At 34.0% G+C, this 21,134-nt stretch overlaps 1 protein-coding gene across 1 annotated transcript in view; it reads left to right on the top strand.

Annotated features, from left to right (window-relative positions):
* Window positions 1–8,222, top strand: part of LOC105731936 (fibrous sheath-interacting protein 2) — a 52,253-nt gene extending 44,031 nt beyond the window's left edge. The window contains 4 exon segments of the mRNA XM_064372765.1: window positions 3,285–3,331; window positions 5,582–5,625; window positions 6,787–6,847; window positions 8,033–8,222. Of these exon segments, the coding sequence (XP_064228835.1) occupies window positions 3,285–3,331; window positions 5,582–5,625; window positions 6,787–6,847; window positions 8,033–8,169 (289 nt within the window). The 3' untranslated portion in view covers window positions 8,170–8,222.
* The last annotated feature ends 12,912 nt before the right edge of the window (window positions 8,223–21,134 follow it).

Raw genomic sequence — 21,134 nt, 5'->3', positions numbered from 1 at the left:
GCCAGGTGCAGTTATTCATGCCTATAACCCCAGCACTTTGAGAGGTTAAGACAGGCAGATTGCTCAAGCCTGAGAATTTGAGACCAGGCTGGGCAACATGGTGAAACCCCATCTCTCAAAAAATATATATACAAAAATTAGCCAGGGGTGGTGGTGTGTACCTGTGGTCCCAGCTACTAAAGAGGCTTGGCCAGGTGAATTTATTGAGCACAGGAAGTTGAGGCTAGAGTGAGCTGTGATCACACCACTTTGCTCCAACCTGGGTGACAAAATGAGACCCTATCTCAAAAAAGAAAAAAAAAATCAATATAATACATCACATTAATAGAATGAAAGGGAAACATACACATACATACATACACACACACACACACACACACACCCCACACACACCCATCTCAAATGATGCAGGAAAACTACTTGACAAAAGTTCGCACTTCTACATGGATAAAAAGACTCAGCAAACCAGAAAGAGAAGGACACTACCTCAGCATTGTTAAGATCACATATGAAACATCTACAGCTAACATTGTCCTCAGGGTAAGGAAATGAAATATTTCCTCTGAGATCAAGGACAAACAAAAAACAATGACTACTTTTGCTGCTTATATCTAACATAGTACTGGAAGTGTTAGCCAGAAATATTAGGCAAGAAAAACAGGGATAGGCATTCAAATTGGAAGAGTAGAAAAGTTATTGCTTATAGATGACATGGTCACAATGTAGAAACCTCTAAAGAATACACACAAAAAAATCTATTATATTTAATAAATTAATTCAGCAAAGTTGCCAGATATAAAATCAAAACAAAAATTAGCCGCATTCTATATACTTACAATGAACAACCTAAAGATAATTAAGGAGAAAAATCTATTTATATTAATAACAAGCAGAAAAAAAAGAATATATTTAACCAAGGAATTGAAAGATGTGTACTTTGTCAACTACAAAATAAGCAGAAAGATATTTCATGCTTATGGATTGGAAGGTTTAATATTGTTAAAATGTTCATTCTACTCAAAGTAATCCATGGAATCAATGGAATCTTTATCAAAATACCAAGGTTTTTTTTGTAGAAATAGAAAATTTATCCTAAAGTTCACTAGTGTCTCAAAGGACCTTTAATAGGAAAACAACCTTAAAATAGAACAAAGATGCAGATATTTCATTTTCTGATTTCAAATCTTACTACAAAGCTATCATAAACAGTGTGATATTGACATAAAGATAGACTTATAGAGCAAGGACATGGAATAAAGAGCCGAGAAATAAACCCTTCCATATATGATCAAATGATTTTTGCCAAGAGAATCGAGACCATTTAATGGGAATGGGATATCTTTTTCCACAAGTGGTGATGGGAAAATTAGATACTCACATGCAAAAAACAAGCAAACAAAATGAAGGTGAACCCTTACCTTAGACCATACACAAAAATTAACTCAAAATAAATCAGATATTTAAGTATAAGAACTTAAAAAAACTTTTGTCGGAAGACATGGGACAAAGGCTTCATGACATTGGATTTAACAATGTTTGTTGTTGTTTTTGTTGTTATGATATTAAAAGTACAGGCAAGAAAATAATAGATATATTGTGATTCATTATACTTAAAACTTTTGTGCTTCAAAGGACACGATCAACAAAGTGAAAAGTCAACCCACGGAATGAAGGAAAATATTTGCAAATTCTATGTCTAGTAAATAATTAATATTCAGAATATGCAAATAATTCCTATGACTCAACATCAGTGAGACAACCCAATTAAAAATGTCCAAAGGCAGGGAAAATGTGGCATATATACACCATGGAATATTATGCAGTCATCAAAAATGATGAGTTTGTGTCCTTTGTAGGGACATGATGAACCTGGAAACTATCATTCTCAGCAAACTGACACAAGAACACAAAATCAAACACCACATGTTCTCACTCATAGGCGGCTGTTGAACAATGAGAACACAAGGACACAGGGAGGGAAGCGCTACACACTAGGGTCTGTTGGGGGAAATAGGGGAGGGACAGTGGTGGGTGGGGAGTTGGGGAGAGATAGCATGGGGAGAAATACCAAATATAGGTGAAGGGGAGGAAGGCAGCAAATCACACTGCCACGTGTGTACCTATGCAACAATCTTGCATGTTCTTCACATGTACCCCAAAACCTAAAATGCAATAAAAATAAAAGAATTCAATAGCCTACAAAAATTCTAATAAACCTGTATGCTAAGGATTAAAAAAAAAATGTACAAAGGACTTGAATAGACTTGAATATAGGCAATATAATGATTTTCAATCATTTCCCTAATCATTAAAGAAATGCAAATCAAAATCAGAAGATTCCACTTTCAACACATTAAGATAACTAAAGAAGGAAGTAAGAGAGGGAAGGAGGGAAGAGCGAGTGAGGAAGGAGGGAAGGAGTGAAGGAGAGAAGGAAGGAAGGAAATGGAGGGAGGGAGGGAAAAGAAAATAAGCACTGGTAAGGGTGTAAAGAATTGAAACTCTTGTACATCGATGGTGGGAATTTCCATAGTGCAGTCACTGTGGAAAACAGTATTGAGGGGTTCTCAAAAATTAAACATAGACTTACCCTATGATCAAGCAATTCTACTTTTGTGTACATACTCATAATAATTAAAAGCAAGGACTGAAACAGATATTTGTACACCATTTTTCACCATAGACAAATCCCAATGTCCACTGATAGATGAGTAAATAAATGTGTTATAAATATTCAATGTTATAAATATTCAGCCTTAAATGACACACACTACCAGATGCATGAACTTTGAAGATGTGATGCTAATTGGGATAGGTCAGCACAGGTCAGCACAAAAGGACAAATATTTCATGACTCTCATATGAGTCCCTAGCACAGTCAAAAATCATAGAGACAGAAAGTAGAAAAGTGGTTTCCAGGGGATGAGGAAAAAGGGAAATTAGGTTTTAATGTTTAATCGGCATAGAGTTTCAGTTAAGAAAGATGAAAAATTTCTGGATCTAGATGATGATAATCATTGCACAGCACTGTAAATGTACTTAATGCTACAGAACTATACACTTAAAATGGTTAAAATTGTAAATTTAATGTACGTATAACCACAATTGTAAAAGTAGGGGGAAAAGTCAGTCAGAAATCATTTTCATTTGATTTGGAATCTCAGTGAATAATATACTATTTCAGGTTTCTTTCCATATGAAGAATAACTGTTCTTTTGCTTAACCAGTAAGTTCTTCATTTATTAAATATACCTAAAGTGATGTTCTTTTTTCTTTTGTTTTAGTGAGGCTGAAGATTGTCACTCAGATCCAAGTGCTGAAATATTAGAAGGTTGGATTCTTTTTTCTGAAATTAGAGAGTGTTCAAAAAGAAATGTCGTTTACTGCTTTGATAATTTTTTTTAGTTATCAAACTAAAAACTATTCCCTATCTAAGGTCCTCCTCTGTTTATTTCTGGCTCAATCCATTCCAATTACCCTAACCTCCTTGCTGTTCCTCAAACATTTTCTACATTAACAGCCCTTGGATTTGCTGAGCCTCCTGTAGTACTCTCTCACCTGGATCTGCATATCAGATCTTGGCTCAAATGTCACTTTCTCAGTGAGGTCTTCTCTGATCACACTCTGAAACTGCAGCTTAATTCTGATCGTGGTGCTACCTATCCCAGTTCTTTGCTCTACTGCATAGCACTTTCTGTTTATTGTGTATTTTAATTGTTTTTTGACTATCTCTCCAGAATGTAAGCCTCATAAAGGTGGAGATTTATGTCTGTTCACAGCTGTATCACCAAGAGCCTAACACACTGCATGGTTTATAGTAGATACAGGTATTTAATGAGACACAAGAGACTATGGGAGGAACAAAAGGTGAAGGAGGAGCACACGATTTCTTTTTTGGTTATGTGAGTTTGAGATATCCTTTAGACATTTAAGTTGAGATGTCACATAGCAATTGTATATTTAAGTCAAATTCAGTGGAAAGATCAAGGCCAGATATACGCATTCCTAATTCATAGAATATACAATAAAATCTCAAATAACTTAAATCTGAACATCTGGGTCCCACAAATATCAGGAATATTTCTCTGCCACTTCATCAAAATAACTTCGTAGTTTTTTCTGGGGAGTTGGATGCCCATGTACCCTAGAAACTTAAAAACATGTGTTTGGAATCATGGCCCTTGTAGCAAACCCAAATGTCCTCAATCATTTAAAACAAAGTTTGTTCAATTATGTGCAGTATAGATACAAACATTTTTTAGGAAGATTATCAAGCAACAGTGAAATCTTACCAATTTTATCACATAATTTAATCACTTCTCATATTTGAGCTGATTGACATTTTACTATTACTTTTTTTTGAACCCATATTGGCCCAAAGGGTATTTTAGATAGTTATTCCTTTATCTGCATATTCCTTTTGTTGGCTTTTGATGAGTGTAGCTATATAAAATGCATAGTGTTTTCTTATATGATATCTCAGTGGCCGCTTGTGAGATAACCACGGAAGACAGTCTCATTCCCATATATGTATGAGAAAATGGAGTCAGAGAAGTTAGATGTTCAATGTTCACAAAGCTCTAAGCAACGAAGCAAAGATTCAAATACAGGTTTTCTGTCTTAGCAGGTTAGCTGCTTCCCTAGCAGTGGGTTCTTGTGAAGCTTCTCTCAGTGTCATTTCTAGCTCTTTGACTGAATTTCTTTCACTGATATATTGACCTACTCAGGCAACTTTTGATTCTGTAGATTCCACCAAATTTCCTCCAGGGATTGCCTCAAAGCTCTCCTGATTGTCCCAAAAGTTACAATTTAATAATATCAGTACTCTCCTCTTTATTCTAATGATCTGCTTTTAAGTATGTACAGAAAGTGGTAGAGCTGGAAGCGCTATTAAGAATCGTCTATAATCTCTCATTTTACAGGTAAACAAAGAGGCTTATAGGGATTGAATGGTTGTGCATAGATATATAACTGCTAAGTTATAGAGCTTGCCTCTCCCACATGTTACATTTCTTCTTTCTTTCTTTCTTTCTTTCTTTGTCTCTTTCTTTCTCTCTTTTCTTTCTTTCTTCTTGAGACAGATTTTTGCTCTTTTTGCCCAGGTGGGAGTGCAATGGCACAATCTTGGCTCACTGTAACCTCTGTATTCTGGGTTCAAGTGATTCTCCTGCCTCAGCCTCCCAAGTAGCTGGGATTACAGGTGCCCACCACCATGCCCAGCTAATTTTTGTATTTTTTTTTAGTAGAGATGGGGTTTCACCACGTTGGCCAGGTGGTCTCGAACTTCTGACCTCAGGTGATCCACCTACTTGGGCCTCCCAAAGTGGTGGCCTAAAGTGAAGCCACCACTCCCAGCCTCATCTTTCATAATTTCTAACTGAAGGACTAAGACATACCCCAGCATTCTAGGGCTCTCACCTATTTCAGTGTTGTTCTCAGTACATTTAAAATAACAGTTTCTTCCATCTGCCTAAATTATATGATTGTTTGGTGAAAAATAGTAATGCAATCAGATTTGTGTTAACAAATATATATGCCTCAGAAAGAGACTATTTTACTTCTTTTTTTTTGATCTCTACAGAAAGTTCTCAGGAACAAAAGCCAGAGAATAGAAGCAGTGTTGAGGTAAGTATTTTTAATTATCCTTAATTGGAATGTATTGGGACCTAATTAAGCACAACTCAGTTTTCATAGTTCAGTCAGGGACTGTGTGGTGTGATTTGTAGGATATCAGGAAGCATTCTCCTGTTCACAATTTCTTACACCCTGTTCTCTCTCCCTAGCTGAGGCCTGTCCCTGGTATATTAAAATATCTTAAAAAAATCCTTTGGGTTAAGTCAGCATTCCCTGTTTAAGGGCACCAAATAATATACTGGTTTTTCCTAGCATCTAAGTACAATTTCATTTATTAGCTCTGCTGCAACAGTCTCTAGAAAGAGCCTAGAAAAAAAAAGTTTTCACAGATAATGCGATTATATAGCCTAAGTTGAGAATCAATACTTTACATTGTCTCTGCCCCATTTTATTCCTCAGGTATCTTGCTTACAATAACTTAATACACGAGCACACTTAAGTCTTCTTGGAAGAACTATGGTAAAACTCTTGTAGTAATATCTGCTGCTCTTTACCTGATATAGACACTGCACATTCCTTTTATGTTTCATGTATTTAAGCCTTATTTTATTGATTTTTAGCAGATGATATTTTTTCAACCACCTGTCCCAGGCTATTTCATGCCTCTCTGGGACAATTGCTGCTCCTGCACTCAAAATTGATAAGGGTCTACAGAGTAAAGCTAATATTGGAGACACAATCCCAGCACTGTCAGGTCCACAGAGCCACTTTATTGCTACCGACTTTGCAGTGGCTAAGATTTCAATAAAATAAAATTTGGGGTTACAAAATGATCATCATTTCTCTCCCCTTATCATTACATCTTTTTTCAGAAAAGGATTTTTAACTTTTGTCAATTCAATCAAAGGATAGAGGGGGAAGACAGAGCTGAGATTTTTCATGAGTTAATATGGTTGAACCACTGACCTTCATTTTGTGTTAGCCAAGGCCTGCATTCATAACAAGGGTCAATCTTAGGCATCTTACTTCACAAAAACTATGAGCCTCAGTCTCGATGAGCAATTATTTGAGATTGCAGAGCACAGATATATTTTATGGAAGGTGCTATAGTGATATATATAGGTATATCTAGTGGATTTGAGGATTTATTGGTATATCTAGTGTTTAGTGTCCGATGAAAGACTCAGTTTGTATTTCAATTGACCTTGGCAGTTTATCACCATCTTTGAAAAATCCAAGGATGTTGGCAATGCAAATTCTTCAAACATTTCAGGTACAAAATGAACTATTTTAACAACTGGTATAATTAAGCTCTCAATTGTATGATTTTGAATTTAGGTTTTGTGATTACTATCCTGGAAATGAGTGGCTCTCCCCTTGCATATTATCAGAATGGGATTGAAATAATATTCTTACTGTTTGTACAAATGCCAATTTGCGGTAAATTACGTAGTTCTCTATCTGTACACCAAGGCGACAATGGATAATTTAACTAAAATGTGTCAGGCACCAGCTATCCACATTTTATTTAAAGAAAAAAATGAGAATCATTAAAGAGAAAAATGACAATAGGTTTCCAAGGTTACCCCCCAGCTAATGAGTGGCAGAGCTATGTTTCAAATCCCAGTCTCATGTAGCATCATCATTGTCTACACACTCTAATGGTCATAAGTGTAAGGAAGGTACTATGAACAACAGCAGCAGGTTGAGCAGGGGCATGAGGCTAATGGGAGATGGCATGCAGCCTTCCCAGGAGGGAGCTGCTACTCAGCTACCATCACTGGCATGCTAGATTGTTCCCAGTTCTTCCAATTTTTCCAAAGAAGCTGGGTATAAAAATTTTATATGAAAGTTTATAACTTTTGAGTATCATTTACTACAATCAAGAAAATATGCAATTTTAGTGGCCCTATTACAACTTATGAAGTATCAGAAAAGTACATAAATGATTATTTCTTTACCTATAAAATAACAATTTTGTTAAACTAATATGATTATATTTTTTAAAGCCTCATGATGAATAAATGGTGCAAAAAAAAATCCAAATAGAAACTCTTTTATTACCTATATAGTCCTATCTCATATGACATAAAGAACCACTTGGGGTCAGTCAATGGAAAATTTACTCAAAGTAGATGAGAATTTATAGTATTTTTAATGTACTTCTACCTTCTCTTGAGCATTCTGAAATAGGTGTCCACACTGAATAGAGCTGAAAGTCATGTTCCCATTTAACTCATTAGACATTTTCAGAGTGTTCCGCTGGGAAAAGAGAAGTGGACTTTGCATACCTGACTAAAGAAGTCTCATAGGACAGTAGGCATAATGATGCCATGAGTGTCAGAAAGCCTGGACCCTATTCCCAGCTGGGTGACTGTTTACTCATATAACCTTAGGCAAGGTATTTGACATCAGCATCCAAAAATAAAGATAGTCTTCTTGTTTACTTTGTCCACAGAAACTCCCAAGCCCAATGTCTCCAAAGGAGGATCTAAAATGCTGGCAAAAATGTCTTCAGCTTTGTCAAAGGTGTTTTCTCAATATAATACCAATATTTCCAGATCTTCTTCACCAACTCACCACGGTGAGCACTAAAGCTTTTGTACCTGATATAAGTATGCTTACTTCTCTTAGAAAATAAAATGATTTTTAAAGCATAGCACAGTGTCTTATAAGATGATTCCTGTACTACTGAAAATAAAAGCAAATAGTGTAAGAGGGACCAGGTAAAAGAAAGGTTTAATGTGGGTAACCCCCCATCTAGGCACCAAGGAAGGAGAGCTAAGCAGATTCCCAGCACAATTAGTGCCTGAAGAATATTTTAGTTTATAGTGTTACTACTCAGTTATTTCCTTTTATATTATCCTTTATATATAATCATATATTAGTTTATAGAAGGAGTGCCTGAAGAATATCTTACTACTCAATTATTTCCATATAATATATATGTGTGTATATATACATATATATATATATACACACACACACACATAATTATATGTTGGTTCATAGAGAACTGCCTAGAGCAGACACGGTACAGGGCATGAATTAAGGAATAAGCAGCTTATAGTCGGAGGAATGTCTGGAGCACACACTGTGCAGAGCATGATTTAAGGGAAAAACAGTTATACCAGGATGAGAATCCATGGCCCAGATGGCAGCGTTCAGTATCATAAAGATACCCGCTGTATGGCAGGCTTGGGGCAAGAGCCACTCCTGATAAAGGAGTTGTAGTACCTTGTGTCTAGTTCTTGTGGAATGCTGCCCTCAGACTGGCAATCCCATGAGCGACCAAGGGCTTAAAACCCGTCCAGTATGATCACGCCTTGGTGACTGTGAACTTCATCAGCTCTTGTCACTGTGCTAGCTCAAAAGCATCCTCCTATAGAAATCATTAGAAGCTGCCAGCAGGTGGCGGTAGACCCTGTCAGCTCTGCTGTGTGACTCAAACATCCTCCTATACAGTCTTAGAAGTAGCATGCCCATAAATAAGAGATATTGCACACTGCACCCTCTTCACTGTGCATGGCCCACCTCCTTGCCTCGGTGACCTAATGGGGGTTGACCCCTCACTGAGCACGGCCCACCTCCTTGCCTCAGTGACCTAATAGGAGTGGACTCCTTGCTGTGCACTGCCTACCTCCTAGCCTACCTTGGTGACCTAATGGGAGTGGACCCCTTGTTTATTGCTCATGACCCTATCACTACCCTTAAAGATGACCTCACTCACTACCCTGCCCCCTAACCTTTACCCAATAAATACAGATACTTCTGGACGTTTGGGGCCTCGGCTGTCTCCACTTACAGGTGGTGTGGCCCCCCCCTGAGCCCAGCTGCACTTTCTTTGTCCTTCTGTGCCCTGTCTCTTTATTTCTCAGGTCATGTGCCTCAGCAGAGTGATAGGGGACACCCCATGACCCAGTGGGGCTGTGGCCCTACAGTTAAACAAATGCTTTGGATATGCATTTTGGTATAAGAAATGTTAATAATTAGTATTACCCGTGTGCCATGAGAGTAACTGACTAAACGTATAATTAGTAAACTAGACAACTCACAATACCCACCAGGAAATGCACATTGATTTCTCCTATTAAATTTTAGAGGATGTTGTTACCAGGATAGTTATTAAATTGAGATGAAAATCAAGCTGAAAATGAAACTATGTAACTGATCAGCTTATTGTTAAAGGCATATTTAGATACTCAAATAAAATAATTTATACCAGATAAACTTTTCCCATCTGCAAGGAAAGTTAGTTTAGTTTGTGTCTCCCAGGCAAAATGATCAAACTCTAAATAAAGCACCATTTGAAAGTAAGTGATAACTGTATATAATTCCATATATGCATAAAATGGCCCCTGTGATTAAAAAAAAAAGATAAATCATTGCAAGTAAGGTACCTCTTGTGGATAAAATATGAATCATGAAATCATTGGTCAATAAAGTTATTAAACCATTCTCAGAAATATTAGACAGGAATAGAAATCAAGATCCATTTGTAAAAACAAAAAGTAATGGGAAAAATTTAATAAGATGGCTAGCTAGTGCATGATAAAATATATATATTTTTTTTAATTAGCTGAACTTGCCACTTTGCGATAAAGTTCCAACTTCAGCATGTTGGCCTCTGGAATCCAAGGATGTTGTTAAAAAGATTCAACAGATGGACCAAGCAGCCAATACAGAATGTCAAATATCATAACCCAAAAAGGGTGATTCATGAATTTTTAGAGAATGTGTCTTCTCTTTTATCTAAATGTTCTTGACAATTACCAGTAATAAAGCAGAAACATCTGAGAAAAATTTGTTTCTAAACACCAAACTCCCTTTAATGAAGTTGGTTGGTGCAGTAATGACAGGAAATAAAGTGATTACCTAGTCAAATTTTTACATTTAAATGGTAGTAAATTTATTTAACTGGTGGTTTAGTCTACTTATAATAATCTCTCAAAAGCAGATTAATCCCAAAGATCATACAAAATTGTCTAACTTGTGGATGCAGACCTTTTAAAAAATGATGGTTGGTGTGAAATAGCTGGAAATTCAGTTCAGAATTATTTTCAAAAGAGCTGACTCTACGTTAATGTGCATTAGTTGACAGTGTTGTTGAAAGCATTCTTATAGCTGTCATCCAAACCAATGATGTTGCCCAAACTAAGATATCACATGCATATAAGTTGTCTTTTAACATAAGATATCACTATAAAAATTTAAAGAACTCTGATGCACATATTTGTGAATTGAAAAATTTAATATAAATGTAAGATATTCTCTTATTTAAGAGGGTTTTTAATTGTGAAGGAAGTTTCCAGTTTTCTCTGACTCAAGTAGAGGAAGGAACATCAAGTTCAGAATTAGTCCTTGAAGTTGACAAAATTTTAGTAAGAAATGGTTAATATTGAGAAATTTAAGCCCCAGGCAAAACCATCCAGAAATACTTTTATGTTAGATATCAGGTATGTGAAACATTGTCTTTATTTGCAACTAAACTCGTAGGGTAAATATGCTGAAAGTATCAAAGACTGAATTGAAAAAAATATATATTATTACCTGATAAAACCTATATTGGCTGAAATTTCTAAAAGTTAATATTAGTCTTCTAGCTAATGACTAATGCTAAAGCAAAGAAAGCTTTTAAGATTCCTAAAGTATCAAAATTATTTCTTAGGTTGTTGATTCTTTCTATGTTTTACTAAAATGGACTGGAAAACATTTTATGTGAAAGGCTAGAAGGCAGATATTTTAGGTTTGTAAATTCTCTGTCAAATGTACTCCATTATGCTACTGTAGCATAAAACCAACCATATATAACACATAAACAAATAGACGTAGATGTGATTCAATAAAACTCTATGGACACTGAAATTTGAATTTCATTTAATGTTACATGTCATAATATAGTATTTTTCTTATTTTTTTTTTTTTTGAGACGGAGTCTCGCTCTTGTTACCCAGGCTGGAGTGCAATGGCGCGATCTCGGCTCACCGCAACCTCCGCCTCCTGGGTTCAGGCAATTCTCCTGCCTCAGCCTCCTGAGTAGCTGGGATTACAGGCATGCGCCACCATGCCCAGCTAATTTTTTGTATTTTTAGTAGAAACGGGGTTTCACCATGTTGACCAGGATGGTCTCGATCTCTTGACCTCGTGATCCACCCGCCTCGGCCTCCCAAAGTGCTGGGATTACAGGCTTGAGCCACCGCGCCCGGCCTTATTTTTTCAATAATTTAAAAATACAAAAATTATTCTTAGGTTAATTAAAGACAAGTGACCGGACAGATTTAGCCTGTGCTGATTTCTGCACTATAATAAATGGGAACCCATGAATAAGTTTAATATTATGTGAAGGGTACAGATTATTGCCTTAAAATAATACTAGTAAAGGTTCAAATTCCATTACAAAAAAAATAGTTTATATAGTTTAAACGTTGATTTCCTTATTGAATATATTGTTAAAAAGGCATATGAGCATGCTGCTAAAATATACTTTGAATCAGAAAAAGAAGAGGTAAGGCTGGCCATTCTGGCTCATGTCTATAATCCCAGCACTTTGGGAAGCCAAGAAGAGTGGATTACTTGAGGTCAGTAGTTCAAGACAAGGTTGGCCAACATGGTGAAACCCCATCTCTACTAAAAACATTTAAAAAAAAGCTGTGCATGTTGGTGGGTGCCTGTAATTCCAGCTACTCAGGAGGCTGAGGCAGGAGAATCGCTTGAACCCAGGAGGCAAAGGTTGCAGTGGGCCAAGATCATGCCACTGCCCTCTAGACTGAGGACTTCATCTCAAAAAAAGAAAAAGAAAAAGAAAAAACAAAAAGCAAAAGAAAAGAAAAGAAGGAAGGAAGGAAAAAGGAAAGGCTAAAGAAGACTTAGATCAAGATTTAATTTGCGGGTAAATTTCTAGTTCAAAATTCTTTCTTACTTTGACAGTAGCCAATGAAAATGGATGCAGACATGAAATCAGAAGACTTGGTAGTCGTTTTTGTAAAAGAAATAAGCAAATTAAAACCCCAGTTAATATTGCAGCAAAATGGTAGAGTATGCAGTTCCAAGCTCTTATCATCCAACAGAAATGTTGACAAATAAGTTTTTAAAAATGTCAGCAGCAAGTTTTTTAGAACTCTGAAAAACAGTCAGAAGTTTGCAGCAATTAGTCAAACATTGAATCCAGAACAATAGGAAAGATTTGTGGTATATTTACTTGCCTTTGCCCCAATCCTTTTCTCAACCCAGTAGCAGTCTCGAGCAAAGGAGTGTACATTCCAGTGCAGGACCTTTTTGAAAGAGCATAGCAGACCTCATTCAAAAACTACTGTGTATGTCTGCTTTATTTGCCACATGAACAGCTGAAGCAAGAGAGTTGTCTCTGTTTTATCTAACTAGGAAATCAGACTGGAAAATTAGTAGACATTGCTCAAAAACCCTGCCAACCAAATTACAACCTGCAGATGCTTGAAGCAAAAAATAACCAAAGAACCAGGAAAAAAACCTGGGAAGAAAATCTTCTAAGAAATTAAGATGCCCATAGCTCCTATGTCGGGGAACTTAGAAAGCCATGCACATGTCTAGGGGAAGACCTACATTCTGAAAAGAACAAAAATAATCTAAGATATTACCTCAGGTTGTTCCTTTGGCTCTGTGCAAGCCTAGCTAAGAATTGAAGGAGTTCCGAGCAAAGATCCAATAAGCGTAGACTGAGAGACATATTTTTAATTGTATTCTTGTTTGCTTGTTTGTTTTCTTTTTGTTCTTTAACAAATTCAAGGAAATCTCTTTGAAAACTAACTGAATACCAGGAATGGATACTTCAGTGATCACACAAGGAAGAGTCTTTACAAAAACATACTGTCAAATACACTGTCAAGACACTAAACAAATAGACCACTAAAGCCTTCAGCAATTGAAAAACAACTCCAGGAAAAGGGGGATATCTGATATCCATAGTTAGCACATAATATTCTTAAGCCCAGTTTTCAACAACTACAAAAATCACAAGGAATACAAAGAAGCAGGAAAGTATGGCTCATTTAAAGGAACAAAATAAATGATTAGAAGCCATGCCTAAGGAAGTTTATACTTTGGATTAATTGTACAAAGACTATAAAACAACTGTTTAAAAAATACTCAAAGAGCTAAAGGAATAAGTAGACAAATAATAAAATAAGTCAAGAAAACAATATAAATGTTAATAAAGAGATAAAAGTATAAAGAAAAAGTAAACATCCACTCTTGAAAAGTTTGGAGGTTTCTCAAAAAAAATTAAACATGGAATGACCACATGATCTATTATTTCATCTTCTCAATATATACCCAAATAATCAAATACAAGGATTTAAACATATAATAGTACACCAATGTTTATAGCAACATTATTCACAAAGCCAAATGTGGAAGAAACCCAAATTTTTATCAGTAGATGAATGGATAAGCAAAATATGGTGCGCTGTGTGTGTGTGTGTGTGTGTGTGTGTGTGTGTGTGTGTGTGTGTGTAAAGACTCAATGGAGTCTTAAATTCAGTCTTAAAAAGCAATGAAATTCCAATACATGCTACAACAAGGAAGAAGATGGAAAACATTATGCTAAGTGAAAAGGAGACACAAACGAGAAAATGTTGTTCCACTTCTGAGGGGTACACAGAGTAGACAAATTTATAGAAAAAAAAGTGGAAAAAAGTAGAATGTAGAGCTAGAGAGAGGGAGGACTGGGAAGCTATTGTATAATAAGCATAGTGTTTCCCTTTGGAATGATAAATAAGTTCTGGTAATGAATAGAAATGATAATTACAAAACAGTGTGAATGTACTTAATGCTAGGGAACTGTACACTTAAAATCATTAAAATGATAAAAATGGAAAATTTTATGTAATGTATATGTTACCATAATAGTAAAAAGGAAACCACACAGAAATTCTGAGGCTGAAAAATATCATAACTAAAAAAATTGCTAGAGGGATTCAATAGCAGATTTGAACACATAGAAGACATAATCAGTGAACTTTAAGACGGAACAATTGAAGTTATTTATTCTGAGGAGTAGTAAGAAAAAATAATGAAGAAAAGTAAACAGAGCCTAAAGGACCCATGAAAAACCATCAGGAGACCAAAGAATGCAATATGGGAATTTCAGAAGAGTAAGGGGAAAAAAGAATATTGGAAGAAATAATTTTAAAAACTGAAAAATTTGATGAAAGACATAAATCTATACATATAAAAAGCTCAAAAAACTCAAAGTAGAATAAACTCAAAGATACCCACACCAAGACACCCTACAATCAAAATGTCAAAGGCCAAAGACAGGATTCTGGGAAGATGGTAGAGTAGAAAGCATAAGAAGCCTCTCACCTCACCTAGACAATTTTACTGACAGAATATGGTTGATGTAACTATTTTGGAACTCTGGCATTGACTGAAAGTTGACAAATTTTAGTCTCAGAAAAGACCTGAGAAGATCTTAAATTTACATCTTAGGCAGATCCTTGGCATAGAGGAAAGCCTACAACAATAAAAAATAAAATAAAAATAACTAAAAAGAGCAAACAAGGCCGGGCATAATGTGATTTCCATAATTACCACATTTCTTAGATTCAAATGTCCAGGTCCAGTGAAAACTCACAAGGCATACAAAGAAAGGGACTATTGAGAAGCAATGCAATGTGAGAGGGACATGGGATTTCGAATGGTCTATGGGCAGTATAATATAGTTTAGATATTTGTCCCTGTCAGAATCTCATACTGAAATGTAATCCTCAATGTTGGAGGTCAGGAAGTGTTTGGATCATGGGGATAGATACCTCATGAGTAGCTTGGACCATCCCATTGGTGGTAAGTGAGCTCTTTCTCTGTGTTCACATGATATCTGGTTGTTTAAAAGTGTGTGGCACTTCCCCCACTCCCCTACTCACTCTCTCTCTCTCTCTCTTTCTCTCTCTCCCTCTCTCCTAATTTCACCATGTAATGTACAGGTTCCCACTTCACCTTTTGCTATGAGCCAAAGATCCCTGACATCTCAGAAGCCAAGTAATGTGGGCACCTACAGAATCATCAATCAATTAAACCTCTTTTCTTTACAAATTACCCAGTCTCAGTTATTTCTTTATAGCAATGCAAGAATAGCCTAACACACCAGGGATAAATTTCACTTGTTCATAGCATATAGCACTTTTAATGTTCTACTGAAGTTGGTTTGATAGTATTTTATTGAGGATTTTTACATCTATGTTCGTTAGAGATATTGGCCTGTAATTTCCAAGCATCTTTTCTGATCACAATGAAATAAAACTAGAATGATAACAGTGAGAAATTGAGTAAATTTATAAACACATAGAAACTAAACAAAACAATCAACAGGGCCCAAGAGAAAGTCAAAAGAGAATTTCAAAATATCTTGAGACAAATGAAAAAAAAAAAAAAAATCCCAATATCCCACAACTAATGGAACACAGGAAAAGTATCTCTTAAGTACTTGGAGGGAAGTATATAACCATAAATGCCTACATTAAAAATGAAGGAAGGTCTTTTTTTCCTTAGCCTCCTCCCACAGGAAAAGTCTTAAATAAACAACCTGACTCTGTGCCTTAGTCTCTAATTCCTTACACATCAAGAAATTAGAAAAAACCAACAAATTAAACCCAATGTTAGCAGAAGGAATAAACTAATTAAGATCAGAGTAGAAATAAACCAAATAGAAAATAGAAAAACTTTAAAAGAACATTATAAAACTAAAAGAAAGTTTTTTGAAAAAATAAACACAATCAACAAATTCTTACCTATACTAAGAAAAAAGAAGATTCAAATAAACAAAATCAGAGCTAAAACAGGCAACATTACAACAGATGCCAAAGAAACAAAAATAATCATAAGGAACTATTAGGAACACTTATATTCAAACAAATTAGATAACCTATAAAAAATGAATAAATTCCCAGAAACATACAACCTACCAAAACTGAATTAAGATGAAATAGAAAGCCAAAACAGATAATAACAAATGAATTATAATTATTAATTAAAAACCTCTCAACAACAACAACAAAAAGCCCAGGACATATGGCTTCATGGATAAATCCTATGAAACACTCAAAGAATAATTAACAGCAATCTTTCTTCAACTCTTTTGAAACTAAAAGAACAACACATCCAAGCTCATTTTATAAGTAAGGCAGGATCACCCTGCTAGCCAAAGAGAAAGTCATCTTTTAAAAATTGTGTCCTAATGTTTACATTGAAATATCATAGTAGTGTTTAACTGTGTCAAAATCACTAATCTCTTCAAACTTCATAGAGGACTTCTTATCATTTTAATAATTTCTGAGTCTTTATTTGCAACAAACTCAATTGGTCATATGAAGTTTTTCTACATAAATTATAAATTTGTTAATGACATGTTTCTATGCTGTTGCTTTTAGAGGAATGCTAAGCAAGCCTCCAAAAGTTCAAAATTATAGTAAAATCTATTTTTTTTTTCAAAATTATAGTGAAATCTATGAGGGAGATTATTTTATGATAATATATAAGTCAACAATTGCCTTTACTTTGGTGAAATAAAATCACCACATTTGGAATTTCTAAGAGACATCTTATTTTCAAAGTTTTCCTGGAATTTTAAGAAAGTTATGACAGAGAGGTGATTTGGGGAGGATGTAAGAGGTACATTGATTAAATGATTTATCATGTGCAAACTTAGGAAAACCTGGTTCAATGTAATTTTAAGATTGATCAAATAAAAGCATGATCTAAATTTCCATGCAACTTCACATTTCTCAATTCTCCTCTGGAGAACTAAAATAACCCATAATGTCATGTTGAAAAAAATGAGCATTCATGAGGGTTTACCTAAGACACCCAGCTGTCTTTGGATCAATAGGAGAATTAACAGATATGCAATTTTATATTCAAAGGCACTTAATGACAGCTAAGGGAACTACTGCAGGGAAGTCTTACGATCTTTTCATGTGAGGTAAAACCTCAAATTTGGAGGCTTACAAGAGTTCTGGTGATAAAAATAAATAAATAAATATACTTAGGGAGGGGTCATATCAGTTACACTTTGTTAATCACTTATGTCAGTTTACACTTTGCTAGAGGATTTAACCAGTTCTTTTTACTCCAGAAAATATAGAAAAGGGTTATGTTGGTGGAATAAATTACTCCTAGTGGACACAATGGCTAGCTTAAAGAATACTACCATTTGCACCTAGAAATGTCAGAGATAAGAGAGACGAGAGAGTGGTAATGATTTATTAGCCCAGTACATAAGAACTACAGGTGCTAAAAACTAAGTTAAAAACTAGTTTTATGATCTAAAAACTAAATAGAACCCCATGTAGGGTTTTTGGACTTATAATGTTATTTAATGTGCTGAAGGAGATTGTGACAAATATTTGCTGAGCTTCTACTATGTCTCAGGCACCGTGCACAGTGAGGTGATACAAGAATAAGTAGAACACTTGTAGCCTTTGGCTCACTATAATACACAAGAAAGATACACAAACTGATAATCACAATACTTTGTCAAAAGTGATATGACTAATGTGAGCAATGCATAGTAGAAAGGTACATTAAAAGCATATTTAAATATATCAAATTACATAATTTTTAAATATAAAACCAGCTCAGTAGAAATTACAATAAACTGTCAGAAAATGAAAATATAAATGTTATATTTTTTATAATAAAAATATACTAATGAAAATCAGAATATAAATGACTATTACATCAACATTGTGGAAAAGAATCAGGAGGCCACATATCAAAATATATAAAGAAACATTTATAAATATGCATGACGTCTGAAATGAATTATGAGGAATCAAAACAATTATGTTAGCTCTGAGTATCACTTTTTTTCTTTTGTAAAGTATTTCTAATTTTAAAATTAATAAATAAAATTAAATTTTTGCTGGAATGGAAATCATCATTCCTTATTTATCATTTATTTTCATATGACTTTTAATGTTAAATAATATCTTATGTCTTAATGCCAAAACTGTCAAACATCATCGACCACAGAAATGCTTGAAATTATGGTAAATTTAACAATTTTACTAAAAGAATTATGTCTCACTTCTCCTCTGGAAAAGTTATAATTGTTTTAGTAAAAATAATTTCTATTTCCAAGTCATGTTTCTCTCAGTACATTAAATGCATTTGGGTAGGTAAATTCTGAAACAGGAATTTCATTTTTATTTCTAGCTTACACAGCTTTCTAGCTTCTAAGTTGCAATACCCCCTTAAACAATAGGTTATACAACTGCATGAAGTAGGAAAAATTTAGGAGCTTTCTCTATACATTTCTGGATATGTCAGGATTTTTAAAATACATTTTTCTAAGTGAAATAAACATCATGAAAACAAAAATGAACAACAAAAAAATTTAATTTTTCTGATAATTTTTTGACAATTTTTTGGATAGTCCTAGTATGCTTCATTAAATTGTCACATTCTATACTGATGTGTGAATTGCTAAAGGTTATGCTTATATGCTATGTTTTGAATAAGCTGGAAGTTAATCTTTAATTATTAAGACAGCATATTAGGTGATAAGTGCATTGCTCTGATGTTTATTATAGCACAATAATCAATATGGTTAACTCATTTACACAAACCAATTAAAATTTCATTGCATTTCACTGAAAGTTAGATTATTAATATTTAAACTAAAAATTTTACATAAGAACAAAAAGACAATGTTAATAATTTATCCTGTTTCAAGAATTTCATAGGTGCAAATCATGCTTCAAACTCTCTTCTAATGAATTCTTAATAAATATGCAAAGCCAACACATTTTAAAACCCTGTGACAAGTTAGAGTCTAATAAAAGGAGAGATACATTAGCAACATATTCTTGTTCAAGTTAGTCCATAAACATTACATGAGGTAAGGACTAAATTAATAAAGGATACGTTATGTTATTGTTACCATATGATAGCTGTTACAATTTTAAGTTATATCAAGCTAAAAATAGATTAATATAAATGAAAATAGGATTTTGTATGACTAGTAGAACATTTTACAATTAGTATTTATGAAAACTTTTTATAATACTGGATATGAAATATTAGGAAAAGATGTTAAGGAAGATTTGAAAATTTTCTGAATAATTTATTATTTAATAAGAGAGTATATACCAAATCAGTTATCTATGAATCGAGGTATGTATCTTAAATTTACATATACCAATGCCTGAGTAGTATTCTGTTAATATTTCATTGAAATACTTATAGCTTATATTTGTGTACCACTCAACAGTTTATATTATATATATAATGTTATATTATTATACATATCACTATATTTAATAACTATGTAAGATACATAGGAAAGAAAATAGTATTCTATGAGATATGACACCATTAATTTCAGAAGAAGGAGAGTAGCCTAATACTATATATCTAATCAATTGCAATCTTTCTGTTTTGCTAGACTGTGAAAAAGGGTAAATTTTACAGAATAACTGTCAGAATAAAGTAATTATTATTACCAAATACACCATATTTGGGAAGCAAGTTTACAAAAGGAGGAGGAAAAAGAATAAAAAGAAAAGCTTATAAATAGAATTAATAGAGAAAGAAGATGATTACATAGGACTTTCCAATGAACTTACATGTTCTCATCAATATTGCATCCATTATCTTTTTATAATATAAACTAAAATTCATTCATTTAAACATGTTTACTATCTTATATTTGGAGAAATTCTGTATTATGGGTGTGTCAGCATTCTTGTCAACCTGTCTGAGCTGCTAAATGCTCAACAGATATGTATTTATAACAAGTTTTATATCCCCAGAGGTTTGAGACTTCAGAACAAATTAAAGAATATTTCCAAAATTGCCAAGTGGTACAATAAATAATTGTAACAACATAAAACTTAAGCTTAATTTAAATTTAAAATAACTTATCTTAAAAGGCAACTTAAAAGTCTCCTTCTTGATTTTATAAACTTTACAAAATGTTAGTTAGGCTACAACTATGAGTATAATGCTTGATGATCTGATTATCTGAGGTGTAACAGTTTCATCCAGAAACCATCCATCCGTATTTATCCACAGTCATGAAAAAGATTTCTTCCATGAAACCGAAACCAATCCTTGGTGCCAAAAATGTTGGGGACTACTGATCTAAGCTATACAGTATAACAACTACTTACATAGTATCATCTAGCGATGATTTAAAGCATCTGTAGATTTTGAAGGGATCCTGGAACCAGTCCTAGATGGATATCAAGGGATGACTGTATTAGCAATAAACATGTGAAAACTGAAATTAAAAATTACCACCACTGCTTAAAAGGATAATATACCATGACCAGAGTTTATCTCTGGAGGAAAAGATTAGCTTAATATTCAAAATTTATTTAACTAACAAATTAATAGATTTAATTAATAATATTAATGATATATTGGTATTATAATATATCATATATTGTTATAATAATATATATTGTTATAATAATGAAATAATAAAGAATATTAATTTAACAATATTAATGAAATAAATGATAAAAATATTTGTTCATTTAAATACATACATAAAATTTCAGAAAAAAGGCAACACTCATTTA

Source organism: Aotus nancymaae, unplaced genomic scaffold, assembly GCF_030222135.1.
Source record: "Aotus nancymaae isolate 86718 unplaced genomic scaffold, 86718_ANA_hifiasm-v0.15.2.pri h1tg000008l, whole genome shotgun sequence".
Classification (NCBI taxonomy): Eukaryota; Metazoa; Chordata; class Mammalia; order Primates; family Aotidae; genus Aotus; species Aotus nancymaae.
This window is presented reverse-complemented; position numbering and strand designations above follow the sequence as displayed.